Genomic DNA, 13,525 nt, shown 5'->3' with positions numbered 1-13,525 from the left:
GAGATTGCTGTTTCCCAGGACTCCTCGGTGTACCAAACATGCATGGGATCCCTCATAAAGAGATGCTCAAGTATCTCTTCAACATCATACTTTGCCATATAAGTCAGTGCCACTCGGCATGTAGAGTCGTTCCCTTTAAACAATGGATACTCCAGTGCGCGGCGGAGTAGACTTTAATTCCCGGATGCGAGGATGAGAGCAAAAGTTTGCTCAAGGATTAAGTATGGTGGCCTTGTATGTGGGTATTCGAAGCATAGAAAGTAGTCAAACATCTCCACATCCCAGACCGCGCGGACCCAAGAAGCCCGAGCCAGGCTGCTTCTTCATAATCTTTTCCCCAAGGTCTAAACAAAGACATGAGTATGCGAGCAGCTTCGAAGTGGCCGTTGGCGGCTGCTGCGTACACCGGATGATGCCGCTCGTCCACGCTGATCGCCAGGACAGCGTTCATCTTGCATCTGCATCTCCTGATGGTGTCCATGACGGTGAGCTGGTCATGCACGGCAGCGGTATATAGCATGGCGTTGATTTGGGGCTGAACCTTTTCGGAATTGAAGTCATCAAACATCGTAAATATGGCATTGTCGGATGCACTTTCAAGTTGATAAAGTTGGTCATCATCGAGTAAGTTCTCCGGGCCACTGTTGAAGCGGCGACAAACTTCCTCAACTATAGCTTCCCAACCTAACCTGGACGCGATGGTCCCCGGTGTCAGACCTTGGGCGTTTTCAACGAAGAGACCACGACCGGGCGTGTCCAGGGTAGTATCATCGAGAATACGCACGAAGAGGCCAAGGTCTCCTGACTCCGCTGCAAATTGAAGCTGCTCGTTGCTCGAGCCAGATGCACTGTGGGATATAGTGCTTAAAGGGGATGAAGTAGTCAATGGTGCCTGAGACTGTTATGGCCTAAGACAAGGGGTATAGTGCGAAGAGTTTCCACAGCATCATCTCGGCCCATATCCATGGCCGTGAGCATAGGGTCTTCGAAGACATGGTCAACCGCGAATCCAGTATATAACCCCTGGTTCATCAACGTTCGCAGAAGATACACGTCGCCCTCGCAGGCAGCAGTCCCAATTGCGATAGTGTGTGTCGCTTCCTCCCAGTCACTTTGTTCCCAGACAACATTATTTCTCTTGTTGTCTGCCGGGCGCCCTGCGATAACTCCACGTGTAACACTGAGACAAATAGTTTTCCAGACATTCCTGCGTTCCTGCTCGCGCTCTTCATTAGAGCTAACTCTCCGTATGTTCAGAATGAGCTCGCTGGCGCGTCGAACGGCAGATGCAAGCGGGAATACAGTCTGTGAAACCTGCTGAACTGCGTGTAAAAGTCTTAACCTCGCCAGTATCGGGTATAGTATTTTCCACGCATAAAATTCGTCCATACGCGGCAAGCAGTCTTCGATCGAGGTGTTAAATTCAGCTAAAATCCAAGAAATTGTTAGCGAAGACACAAAGACGGATATGTAACTTACGGCAAACCAGCCTCAGTGCTAGGATCTGACGGCTCCTAGTCAAGCGCTCTTCGTCTTTGAGATTTGTGCGTAGTTGGATGTCTGTTAGACAGAAGGAGATGATTATATCCGCCAGCTCCTGGGGAAGCTTGCAGGGGGGCGTCATGGCTGGTTGATTTTGGCTTTCGAGTAAATTGGTAAACGAGGGTAGGGGAAAGGTGGTAGTACTGATGCGAGTGAGTGAGATGAAGACGGAAACGAGGAGCGAGAAGAGAGAGTATGCGAGCGACAAGGTAAGAGAAGATATGCGGGACAAGGTGAGACAAGATATGGAGGACTATGCGAGAAAGAAAGGAGGTAGAAGATTGATGGGAAGGCAGAAGTCAGGGAGAGAAGAGAGAAGAGAGAAGTTGAGGCAATAGTTGAGGTGAAAAGCAGATGAGGAAGGAGCGAAGTCAAGAGGTTGAGACGTCCTGCGGTGTTTGTCCTCAGCCTGTCCAGCGCCTACAGAAGCCCGCTCAGTCTGTGAAATACTGGTGACCTTCGGTCAGGAGAAAGGACTACCTATCTACCTACTAACACCTGCCACAGCCTACCATAAGGTCTCAGCGACTCTTCCTGTTCTACTCAATGCAAATCAGCACTGAGTAGCTGGTGTACATCCCGCGCTATTACAATCTATGGCAGGTTGTTGGAACCGCATCCCTTCGCCTACAAGTAAAACGATCTTGGGATCGAGCTCTTGGGAATGATCCAATAACAGCGATGTTCAGGGAATCATCGCGGGTCTGGCATGATGCCATACTTGAGTACCTGACTTAAGTGCTCACCCCAGCGTGAGGACATACACCCCTCCCTCCTCAGTCTCCAAAGCCTCTTCATACTTCTCCCCATCAACATAAAATTCCTCTCCATTCTGCACCCTGAGCTTCAAAAGCCCACCACGGAGCGACTTCACAACCGCATTCTTTAACCGTCCACCCTCCCACTCAACATCAACCTCGAACCCCCCTCTGGCCCTCAACCCCCTCGCCGAACCCTGCGGGACACTCTCGCCCGGCAACGCAGGCAGAATATGCACAACCCCCGCATGACTCTGCAGCACAATCTCCGTAATCCCACTCGTGAGCCCAAAGTTCCCATCAATCTGGAACGTCGCCCCGTCATCCGTGTTCCACAGGTTATTCGTCGGGTAAAGGGTGAACCACTTCTCAATCTGCGCCCAGACGTCTTCACCCCGGTACAATCGCGCATACTGGTTGATGAACCACGCGTTACTCCACCCCGTGCTTCCGGAGCCGTGACTCAGACGGTCGTCAAGGAGGACTTCTGCCGCCGTGCTAAGAGTGCTGTTCACCAGTGGCGAGAACTGGCTTCCGGGATGCAGACCGAAGAGGGGTGAGAGGTGGCGGTGGCCCGGGGCAGACATCTCGTAGTCAAATCGCCATTCTTGGATCTGGCCTGCGGCGCCGATGCGGGGTGGGTGGATTTGGGATAGAAAGTATCGCGCGGCTGAGACGGTTTCGTCGTCTTCGGGGAGACCGAGCTCCGATGCTGCGGCGAGCAGGTTGTTGACTACTTCCCAGATGATCTGGTCGTCCATGGGGATGGCGATGTCCATTGCGGCTGTGTTTCCGGCGACGGTCCAGTTGTCCGGGATCACGAATGTGTTTTCGGGCGAGACGGAGGGGCCGGTGACTTTGTACCCTTCGTGCTCGAACGTGTAGCACTGGTAGAACTTTGTCACTTCGACGAGATGCGGGTAGATTGTGTCAGCGAGAAGCTCCTTGTCGCCGGTGAACTGGTACTGGTCGAATAAGTGCGTTGCCAGCCACGCAGCGCCCATCGGCCACATGCTTGATGAGGTGTAGTTGTCGACCGGAGCTGGATCACCCCATAGATCCAGATTGTGGTGGATGACTATACCGCTGCAGTTGTACATGTCCTTTGCGAGCTTTTCTGCGCGTGGGTACGCAACTTTAAACAAATCGAAAAGCGGCTCTTGTGTCTCGATGAGGTTTGTGGGACCCGCGGACCAGTAGTTCATTTCCGTATTGATGTTGATCGTGTACTTTCCTCCCCAGGCGGCAGTAGTCTCGTTGTTCCAGATTCCCTGCAGGTTTGCCGGAAGATCGATATCCGCATCAGTGTTTCGGGACGAGGCGACAAGGAGATGTCGGCCGTAGTTCCATGCCAATGTGGCGAGTTCGTGGTCCTCAACTAGTCCTGCAGCTGAGCGGACCAGTGCAATTCGTTCGTCCGTGGGGAGGTCGCGGGTTTCGTCTGTTGAGTTACCCAAAGAGATTGAGGCGCGGTCGAGGAAGGACGATGAGTCGGCGAGTGCCTCGTCTCTGATCCTCTCATAACCCTTGTCGAGGGCGTTGGAAACCTTGCGAGTGATCTCTGCATCAATCGCGTCCTCATCGGCGTGGCGGTAGTTCGTCTCTGCGTCGAAGAAGATATCGATTGTCGTGGCATTCGTGATTGTAAGGGTGCCGTTGCTGGCAGCAAAGTTGGCTTGGAAAGTGAGCTCTTGAGCATATTAGGAATAATGGTAGAGGACATACCTCCTTCAGCCACGAAGCTGGCCTGCCCGCTGAAGACAATGGGACCCTCCTCAACAGGCTGACCACTCGTTCCACTCAGCCTGATCCACGGTGTATCATCCAACGCAGAAGCCTCCAGTGAGGTCACGTCCGACGCACGAGAAAAGGTGGCATTCAGGGTCAGAGCACCCTCTTCGCTGGAGGTGAACCGTGCAGCAAGAACCCCAGCCGGATAGCTCGCTATATATTCCCGTCTGTTGTCATCAGCCTCGCCCAGTACGGAACACATGGGAGGGATAATTTACGTGTACTTGACCCCGTCAACAACATATTCAACGCCTGCATCGCCCCTCCTGGTGTCCAACCACCTTGTATATTCCTCAACCTCTTCCTCACCATGTCCAAGTTCAATCTCGAAATTCCCAAAGTAACTGTACGCCCGCATACTTTCGATCTCATGCATCATCTCCCTTTGGATAAAGTTGCCTGCTTCGGTGATACTCCCATTCAGCAACAGCTCTCTGGCAACCGGTAATGCGGACAGCGCGTTCCCTGGTGTGCGCTCTTGCAGCGGCCCCGACCAGATCGTGTTCTCGTTTATTGTGACGACTTCAATGCCCACCCCGCCGTAAACCGTCGCTGCGAGGCGGCCATTTCCGATTGGTAAGGCACCGTTCTCCCAGTCTGATGCTGGAGCAGGAGATTTGTACCATAGGTGGCGGGATGCAGAGAGGTCGGGAATGGCCAGGGTTGACGGTAATGATAGGAGAAAGGCTGCGACGCGAGGCAAATGAGTAGCTCTCATCTTGGGCAGCTACGCCTCTAAATAGTAGTCGTGATTAGTTTAATCTAATTGTAGTTTCTGAATGTTGAGCCCAAAGCGATCAGTTTGATGGACCCGAGGGGTACGGATATATATACCTGCAGTCGAGCAACCGAGAAGACATTGTACTCTTCCCTGCATGAAGCATCATCGGGTAATAGGATATTAAGCAGTAATCTGCATGTTTCTACCCCTGTCTCAGTCACTGCACATATCCTTCTGCCCTGGATGCTGCGGGGACGGTTGAAGTTAGGGCAAGCCAGAGAGATCAAGCCATTGGTGGACAAACCCGGGGTATGCAGATCAGGGCTTGGAAGCCAAAGCTGGATAACGCGAGTCATGCTGGATAGGTATTTCATCGGACCTGCGTACTGGCTAAAATGCCCTGGAATCTCAAGACTCTCCATCCCCCGACGGAGGTGGCGTCTGGGATTAGCTCACGTCCGCAACGAACAGCAAATGAACAAATTGCCGATGTGCTCATGACCTCGATATCAAAGGTTGGTTCATTATGCCGACTTATTTGAGATATGTTATATCACGTAAGCGGAGGGCGATGTCCATTCATCCAACCATGGACTAACGGCTTTTTTTTAGAGAAAGGGCGTGATTTTGCTGAATGGCAACTGCCACGCTCAGTCTGGGAAAGGGAAACTGATTTACACAGGAGCGTCATGCTTGCTTTGTAGACCAGGGGCCGTCAGTGTTACCCATAGCTGAGCGCGATAAACAAAACTATGGGCGACCCAATACCTATGATTCCTTTCGACATGCAGCTTGTTTATTGGACAGAGGGTAGTGAGAGTCGAGAACAAAAGTTATCGAAAGGTCATGGATAGGTGACAGCCTAGAGACGTATAAGCCTAAATAAGTTAGGGAAAGACATCAGTTCCCCTTGTAGCATAGTTGGTTTAATGCGCTTGACTGTAATAGAACAAGTCAATCAAGAGATCGGAGGTTCGAATCCACCCAAGGGGATTATTTTTAATTCTTTTTTTGGCCTCTGATCCTGGCATCCTGCTGGTCTCCGCATATTTTTTTGCTTGTGCGGTTGACAGCGAAAGTGGAGTTATCCGGGTTGTGGGTATCGGAGGTGGACCGAGACTGTCAGGGATTCTGACTCCAAAGTACAAAACGCGCCTGAAACGGATGGAGCGCTGATAGCTTGACGGGTTCGAGGCCGGTATTCTAGGTCTGACAGGTGCCAGGAGATAATGAGTTAGTTGCGCAGCGAGACTCCTCTTGAACAACATGGGAGCCCAACCGTAGCCAATACAATAATGGTCCCATATAGACGCGAAAATACCAAAAAAATTGCCAGAAACTCCCTCTATGGTGGTCATATGGCATAGGATAAGCCCGAGGAAGAACTAGATCGATCTCGACCTCCCGAGTTCACCATTATCCTGGTGAGATTCTTCCGTATCAACCCATCTTCCACAAGAAATGACTCTGGTTCAACATGCGAACGAGCGTGTCAAGCCGCTTCCGAATGGATCAAGCAAGGTCCTGATAGGAGAATGCGCGTACACCCAGGTACGGCGCCACGGATATCAAAAGGGGAAGCGCTCGCTCTTCACTTCTGTTGGTGCTGTTTGTCCTATCTGTGGATGTACCACTGTGCAAGAAAACTGATCCAAGCCCAAACATAGAGCGAAACATTTGAACCCTGTAAGCGCGCAGGGCCAACAATGCAGGGGTTCGAGGATGGTTCCAGAACGAGAACGACCGTGTCGCAATACAACAGCCCGTAGCAAAGTCCTGAAAAACTTGGTCTCATATCAGGATCACGGCGAACCTGGATGCCGTTGGGAAGGAAGGATGACGGATTATGCGATCCATACATGTTTAGGAAGGCAGCAAGTCAACGGAAAGGCGGGATGTGCCTAAAGCCCCGTGTCGGCATATTTTAGAGAAGAGAACGGCAATGGACCTCAGAAAGATACACTCCGCTGGTCAAAACGTCGGATAGCCGGATGCCCAGATGTAGACGATGATCGGGAATCGGAACGGGATATCGAAGCTCCTATGATTCCAATAGGACGTAGAATGCACACTGTGAACAAACTATTGGTGGTTTTGTTCGCCTCTGATCCTGAGAGATGTGATCATTCATTCGACTGTCATTACTATCAATTGTTCCGTGCTAGCATGGGTATAAACCGAGTCAAAAAGCCGTCCTGTACACCCACTGTCTTCACAGCAAGTCAGGTCTCAAGACAATCCTGATGCTGCATGACATACTTCTAGCCGACCAGCAACCTAGCAAGCTAATCCTCAGCGACCAAACTGTCATTAGCCGTCGGGACGGTTCAGAGAAAGCAGAGAATCCAGCATGGTCTCTCCTCCAGGTCTCTCGTGATCCGTCAGAGGTTTCGTCTCTGACCGTGTTCCGGCGCGTATACTCTGATGTCTCCGTTGTATCAACCTCCCGCGACGCTTCCCCCTTGACGTAGAGCGGTCACCTGCTTGCGGAGTTCGAGAAAGAAGTCTTTTCCGTTCGCCATTGTGTTTGCTAAGACATGTAAGTCACTGTATCATTGCATCGGACATTCGATGGAGCGGAGAGACATACGTTTCGAACCCCAAGGTCCACTCGCACGGTTGCCCGCGTCCTTTCCCGGGGTTTTGTAGAAGTAAGTTCTCGGCGCTAGGTACACGAATCAGCGATTATTCGGACGGGATCGATGTCGATGGAAGGAAAGGCCAGAGATGCATACCACCTGGGCCTGCAGTAGCACCGTTAGCAAATGCGTCTACGCCGTCACAATAATGGGCACCTACCTCTCTTCATAGTGGCTTTGACATCTCCAGCGTTAAAGCCACCCACCGGAGTGTGCTGCTCTTGCATTGAATCCGAGACCTCATCTGCCCAGCTAGTATGCGACGTATTCGAGCTCTGATGACCTCCACGGGACCCGCCGTGAGCGCTCGTTGTTCTGGGGTTCGAATGCCGCTGCCCGGATTGGCGGTTCTGGTCGAACGCACGGCCTCCGCGCCAACTGGATTCGGATCAGTGGTCGAAATAGCGATGACAGGGTCAATGAGCAGGGGTGAGGTAATTACCGGTCATCAGCTGCACCGCTCATGCTGTAAGACTAAGCTTCGGAAGTAAGCTTGATGCACGAGGAACACTGGCCTGGGAATGCGACTGGCGTATCATGGATGGGTCGAGCGGGTGATGACTGATTGCCGGGGAATCCAGGCCTTGGTTCTCAGGCACCAACGCCAGGTGATCGAAGCCGAGACTGACCCACGTCTCCTTCTACACGCCGCGCAGTCTAATCCGACGACAGCTTCACAAAATCCTGTCGCGTGTCGCTCTCCGTGGCCTTCCAGTCCTCTACTGACTGGCGCGTGCTCTACCCTGGCTCTGCCAGTCATGTTTGCTTTTGCCCATGAGCTCTCCCGTGTCTTGCGTTGTTATTCACCACATTGAGGCGGGTCTCGGATAAGCAGCAACTGCTTCATCAACACACTTTCAACCAATCCTATCCGCATACCTTGAACGTCTCTGCGCGCAACTTAGCGTGTCTATCGGTATGGCGCCTTACACGTCGCCAAAACGCGCTTCCCCCGGTGGGCCACTGAAAAACGGATCAAAGACTCCTCTCCAGGATTCCGGCAATTCGGGGGCCCCAGTCGACGACGGCTTAGGCCCTATCGTTAAGAAAAGGAAATACGTTCCAGGCGGCCCAGGTGGAGGAGGAAGATACATTGAAATCGAGGTTAGGGAAACTCCGAAACAACCGAAGCCGAAGCCGAAAGCGAAACAACCTAAGTTGAGCCCCGTGAAGAGGACGAGTTCCTCTGCTTCTCGCACTCGGCATCAGTTGAAAGAAGCAGAGTCATCCGCACAATCTGCTCAATTACCTCCTCCTCCTCCGCCGCCGCCGCCAGTCCACGCCCCTACCACGCCCCCGTCTACGCGTCTCCGAAGAGAAAAGAGCCAGACCCGCGGACGATTTGGGTCCTCATCAACAGCGGCGGCGCTCGCTCTTCAGCAAGGCGATGGCTATAAACCCCGAGAAGAACGAGGCTGGGAGGAATTCCATCCCGAGTTAGATATCGATGCTAAGTTCCCAGTGTTTCCTTCAACAGAGGTTGATCGCCCGCCACCGTCAGCACAACTCGCCAATATACTATCTCCGAACGGCCTTGACAAGACCAACGAGAATGATCCCGTCGCGGAGCTAATCCGCGCTCATACCAATGGTACTGTTAATACACCGATTAAACGCAGGCCAGGACGTCCTCCGCGCCGCCCAGAGGCCATCCTGCAGTCACTTGGCGTCTTCACCCCCCAGCCCAAAGTCGTTCCGCCTCCTGGTCCTAATCCGCGCGAAAAGCTGACGCTACCGAAACCGTCGTTTCGATTGAAAGATCCGTTCACTTTCTATGATCGGCCTGGCGTGGGTCAGCAAAATTATGTGGACCGGACAATGGCTAGTGTAGGATACCAGGAGAGCGATCTGTTTCTCCGCCATGACCGCCGTTTGATTCGAATGCCTGAAGGTGCCCAGGAAGATGACCTTGATATCGGCAACGCATTACTCGGCGAAGGGGAGGTCAATGCTGCTGTAGGCCGGGTGGAATACGACATGGACGAGCAGGATGAGAAGTGGTTGGAGGAATACAATGCGAAGCGACGAGAGGATCAATATGAACCCATCAAACCGGCTGTCTTTGAAATCACCATGACAAAAATTGAAAAGGAGTGGCACAGTCTTGAAAAACGCATCCCCAAGCCCAATCCGAAGCCTCCACAGACACATCGCCCTCGATCAAGCTCGGCGGCAGCCGTCAATGGCGAAACGATAGGTCCGGGTGAAGATCAGGATACCAAATGTGCCATCTGCGATGATGGCGACTGCGAGAACGCAAACGCCATTGTGTTCTGCGATGGCTGCGATCTTGCAGTACACCAGGAGTGTTATGGTGTTCCTTTCATCCCCGAGGGCCAGTGGTTGTGTCGTAAATGCCAGCTTATAGGAAGAGGATCACCGAATTGCATTTTCTGCCCGAACACTGAGGGTGCGTTCAAACAAACCACTACTTCCAAGTGGTCGCATCTTCTCTGCGCTATCTGGATTCCCGAGGTTTCTATCGGTAATCCGTCTCTGATGGAGCCCATTACCGATATCGAAAAGGTTCCTAGGAGCCGTTGGAAGCTTCAATGCTATATTTGTCGCCAAAAAATGGGCGCGTCCATCCAATGCAGTAACAAAAACTGCTTCGTAGCGTTCCATGTCACGTGTGCGCGGAGAGCTCAGCTTTACTTGAAAATGAAGTCCGGCCACGGAAATCTAGCGGTGATGGACTCACATCTATTGAAAGCCTTTTGCGATAAGCATGTCCCCCCTGAATGGCGTCGCGAACACGGGACAGACGCCGCCACAGCCGAGGCAATAGAATACTACCGCAATACGATGCGGGATCGACAGTGGCCAGACAGTCAAGCTGCGGCTCTGTCGTTAGAGCCCGCCCGTCCACTTGGCGGCTATCCGGACGACGAAGATGGACCACGGACCCATACACCACGCATCACTCTTACCGTTGGGGGCAATAAACGAAAGCGACCCAATGCCCCCAGGACAATATGGAAATTACCCTCCGGGGCTCCCGTCATACCGCAGGTTCTTTTGAATTCTGTCGTTGCTTCACTCCAGCGCTTCGGTGTTCGGCAAAGAAAACAATATGCCGAAGATGCCTGCAAATACTGGACTCTCAAGCGAGAGGCGCGGCGCGGTGCAGCGCTTCTCAAGCGCCTACAGTTGCAACTAGAAACTTTCTCCTCCATGGAAATGACGCGGAGGGATTACTCTGCTATGGGAGCGACGGGCGGCAAGCGACTCCAACGGCGCATCGAATTTGGCGAACGCTTGTATCGAGACTTGGACCGGCTACGAATGCTGTGCGATGAGGTAAAGAAACGCGAGAGGGAGAAGTTGAAGGATGCCGAGATGCTTCGGAGTATCGTAGATACCGTCTACTTCCCGATCTTCCCTCTACTCTGGCCGATATTCGAGAAGGCGCAAGTGTAAGCAACCTTTATCATTCTTCTCAGCTACTGCTAACCCATCCTAGATTGGATAGCAAAGGTTTCTTCAGGCAGGGACTCTTTGCAATACGCACCAAGCTGGAGCAACGCTACTATCCGTCCGTGTCCTCCTTCTCGGCTCACCTAGCCGGCATCTTCACCTCGGAGATTGGAGTCCAGCCAGCCGGAGATACAGCAGAGCTTCAGATGCAGATTAGTGGGCGTGCTCCTGAACTTAGCTTGGAGCAGCGCGAAAAGAGAAAGACTGCAAAGCGGATCATTAAATCTATTCAACCAGCGCTGGAGGATGCAATCCGCAAAGAGAGCGAATTGAATCGCCAGCCTTACGAGCAAGAGCTTAAGGACTTAGACGTCATGCTTGGGGACATCTCGACTGCGAGAGGCTCCGAAGTTGATTCCGCAGAACGCGCAGGCGAAGAGACTTTTGAGAAGCCTGAGAAGTCAGAACAGTCCGAGCAAGCCGACTCCAATGATGATGATGCCGACAAAATGGATGTTGATATCGATTCTACGGCCAAAGCAGAGCCCAGCGAGGAAGCTCTGCAGAGCACCGAGGCGAACACTCCCGAAGCAGAAACTTCTCAGTCTGCCGAACCCCAGGTCGCTGAAGCAGCTGTTACGGATGCCTCGGCGGATGCACCGGTTACGAACAATACTTCTACTGTCCAGCCTGCGGACGAAACTCAATCAGTAGATGCTTCTGAAGCAGCCGACAAAGCGGAAGAATCAACAAGAACATCAGAACAAGCGAATCAGGTTCCTTCAGTGCCCTTATCGCCGCCGGCCCTTGAAACCGATCAGCATCACTCTCTGGCCCAGGGAGGCATCCAATGGTATATGCAGCCATTCGATCCTGTGGGAACTACGATACATGATGAGCGATGGACAGGCCGGGAGGTCATGCGTGGCCTGAGTGAGGAGCTCAGCGAATTGGATGAGGAGGAACTTAACGATCTAGTAGATGATGATGAGCTGGAAGAGAACGCGGCTGCGGCTGGCGCTTCCACCAACGGCGTCCCAGACAGTTCAGGCGGGGAGCCAGGGGTCAAGGTCCATCGGACTCGGCGTCGATGGCGTGGCTTCAAATGATGTTTGCTTACTAGCAGTGCTTAATGGCTTTTTTTTACCTTTCGACGTATTAAGTGGATTCTGCAGGAATTACAGGCGGCAGGCGTTTATGGAAAATCGCATTTCTGGCAGCTTTATTGATATTCATTTGTGGAAGGTTAACCATGGGACGGAAAGCAATAATCAACCGTATTTCTTTGGCCTATACATAGCTGTCAGTAGACAGAGGGTTCTTTGACCATCGTAGGCACTTGGCAGCCTTACTTTGCTGGCCTCCAATAATCGAGCCTCGCGTGGTTCTGGAACCCATTCACCGCCTTCAGCCTGAGGCGTCAGTTTCCGCTGCTCCCATCCTGATTGATTCTCCTTTCATCATCATCCATCTCGCCTCCATCCCTTCCCCATCTCTCTTCCCCTTCCCTTTTTCTTTTCTTCTTCTTTACCCCTTCTCTTTCTTTGTCAGACTTCAAACCAGGCAAAGACTCCGCAGCTTTGTTGTAGTTGCGTTCCAGGTCGCTCTTCTGAGGTATTTCCTCCCAGTGTTTGCTCCGGAATTTTCTGCGCCTTATCCAAACACCACCGCGCTTCGTGTTACGCGCTCCCGTCTATATCAAATCTGACCAGCTTCAACTACTCAGTTAATCATCAACTTTCCCTTGAATCACCCATCGCTATGTCTGCCGAATACGAGCACGAGAACGGCCGTTACGATGGTATGTCCCTCCCGTTACCCCAGCAGCTGATTTTGGTGACACTAGACTAACCCGGCGCTTCTTGTTCCAGAGGAGCCGCGTTTCGCTCGCGACCGTAGCGCCTCTCCCCGTGACGAGCCCCGAGCTGACCGCGCTCGCAGCCGTTCTCCCAACGGTCGTCTCGACGAGCGGTACGTCGCCTTTGATGACCGGCTCGTTCATAAACTTGCTCGGTCGGACAAACTACGCGAACCCTGTGCTGACACTCAACCATCAGTGGCCCCATCGATCCCCGCAAGCAGCTTGATGATGACGAGGGTTCTATCAACTCTGGCTCCAACCTCTTCGTTACCGGCATCCACCCGCGTCTGACTGAATCCGATATCTCGCGTCTCTTCGAGAAATACGGCGATGTTGAGAACTGCTCCATCATGGTCGACCCTCACACTAAGGAATCTCGCGGCTTTGGCTTCGTCAACATGGTGACTGCTGAGCAGGCAGACGCAGCCAAGGAGGGCTTGCAAGGTGAGGTTATCGAAGGCCGCACTCTTAGCATCGAGAAGGCTCGTCGTAGCCGCCCTAGAACTCCCACTCCCGGCAAATACTTTGGTCCTCCCAAGCGTGGTTAGTACCGCCTCTACACAAGCAATACGTTTCTTGGCTAACATGCGTATCAGAGTTCGGCGGTGGTGGACGCCGAGGTGGCCGTGGTGACCGTTACGATGACCGCCGTGGCGGCTACGGTGGCGGCGGAAACTGGCGTCGTGGTGGTGACGACTACCGCGGCGGCGGCTACGGCCGTTATGACTCCTACAGCGATCGCCGCGACTACGGCGGCCGCGAATACCGCGACTATGGCCGACGCGACTACCGGGAC

At 52.8% G+C, this 13,525-nt stretch overlaps 5 protein-coding genes across 5 annotated transcripts in view; 2 read left to right on the top strand and 3 right to left on the bottom strand.

Annotated features, from left to right (window-relative positions):
• Positions 1-217: 217 nt before the first annotated feature.
• DSM5745_04090 (uncharacterized protein) lies at positions 218-1,624 on the bottom strand (the record flags this gene model as incomplete). Its single annotated transcript, XM_026746106.1, has 3 exons — positions 218-892; positions 943-1,427; positions 1,480-1,624. The coding sequence occupies 3 exons, from the start codon at positions 1,622-1,624 to the stop codon at positions 218-220; spliced, it is 1,305 nt and encodes a 434-aa protein (XP_026605102.1).
• A 660-nt stretch (positions 1,625-2,284) lies between these two features.
• On the bottom strand, positions 2,285-4,809 carry DSM5745_04089 (glycoside hydrolase family 95 protein; the record flags this gene model as incomplete). The annotated part of the gene is made up of 3 exons (XM_026746105.1): positions 2,285-3,975; positions 4,026-4,258; positions 4,310-4,809. 3 exons carry the CDS (start codon positions 4,807-4,809, stop codon positions 2,285-2,287), a joined length of 2,424 nt encoding a protein of 807 aa, XP_026605101.1.
• A 2,441-nt stretch (positions 4,810-7,250) lies between these two features.
• Positions 7,251-7,678, bottom strand: DSM5745_04088 (uncharacterized protein; the record flags this gene model as incomplete). Its single annotated transcript, XM_026746104.1, has 4 exons — positions 7,251-7,342; positions 7,403-7,477; positions 7,548-7,556; positions 7,612-7,678. 4 exons carry the CDS (start codon positions 7,676-7,678, stop codon positions 7,251-7,253), a joined length of 243 nt encoding a protein of 80 aa, XP_026605100.1.
• Positions 7,679-8,369: 691 nt separating this feature from the next.
• On the top strand, positions 8,370-11,977 carry DSM5745_04087 (putative PHD finger domain protein; the record flags this gene model as incomplete). The annotated part of the gene is made up of 2 exons (XM_026746103.1): positions 8,370-10,867; positions 10,915-11,977. 2 exons carry the CDS (start codon positions 8,370-8,372, stop codon positions 11,975-11,977), a joined length of 3,561 nt encoding a protein of 1,186 aa, XP_026605099.1.
• Positions 11,978-12,629: 652 nt separating this feature from the next.
• Positions 12,630-13,525, top strand: part of DSM5745_04086 (RNA recognition motif domain-containing protein) — a gene marked incomplete at both ends in the record, with an annotated part of 1,294 nt that continues 398 nt past the window's right edge. Inside the window, 4 exons of the mRNA XM_026746102.1 lie at positions 12,630-12,669; positions 12,740-12,839; positions 12,926-13,272; positions 13,326-13,448. Coding sequence (XP_026605098.1) covers positions 12,630-12,669; positions 12,740-12,839; positions 12,926-13,272; positions 13,326-13,448 — 610 coding nt within the window. The remainder of the gene's footprint in view (positions 12,670-12,739; positions 12,840-12,925; positions 13,273-13,325; positions 13,449-13,525) is intronic.

This window comes from Aspergillus mulundensis (genome assembly GCF_003369625.1).
Source record: "Aspergillus mulundensis strain DSM 5745 chromosome Unknown scaffold_3, whole genome shotgun sequence".
NCBI lineage: Eukaryota > Fungi > Ascomycota > Eurotiomycetes > Eurotiales > Aspergillaceae > Aspergillus > Aspergillus mulundensis.
This window is presented reverse-complemented; position numbering and strand designations above follow the sequence as displayed.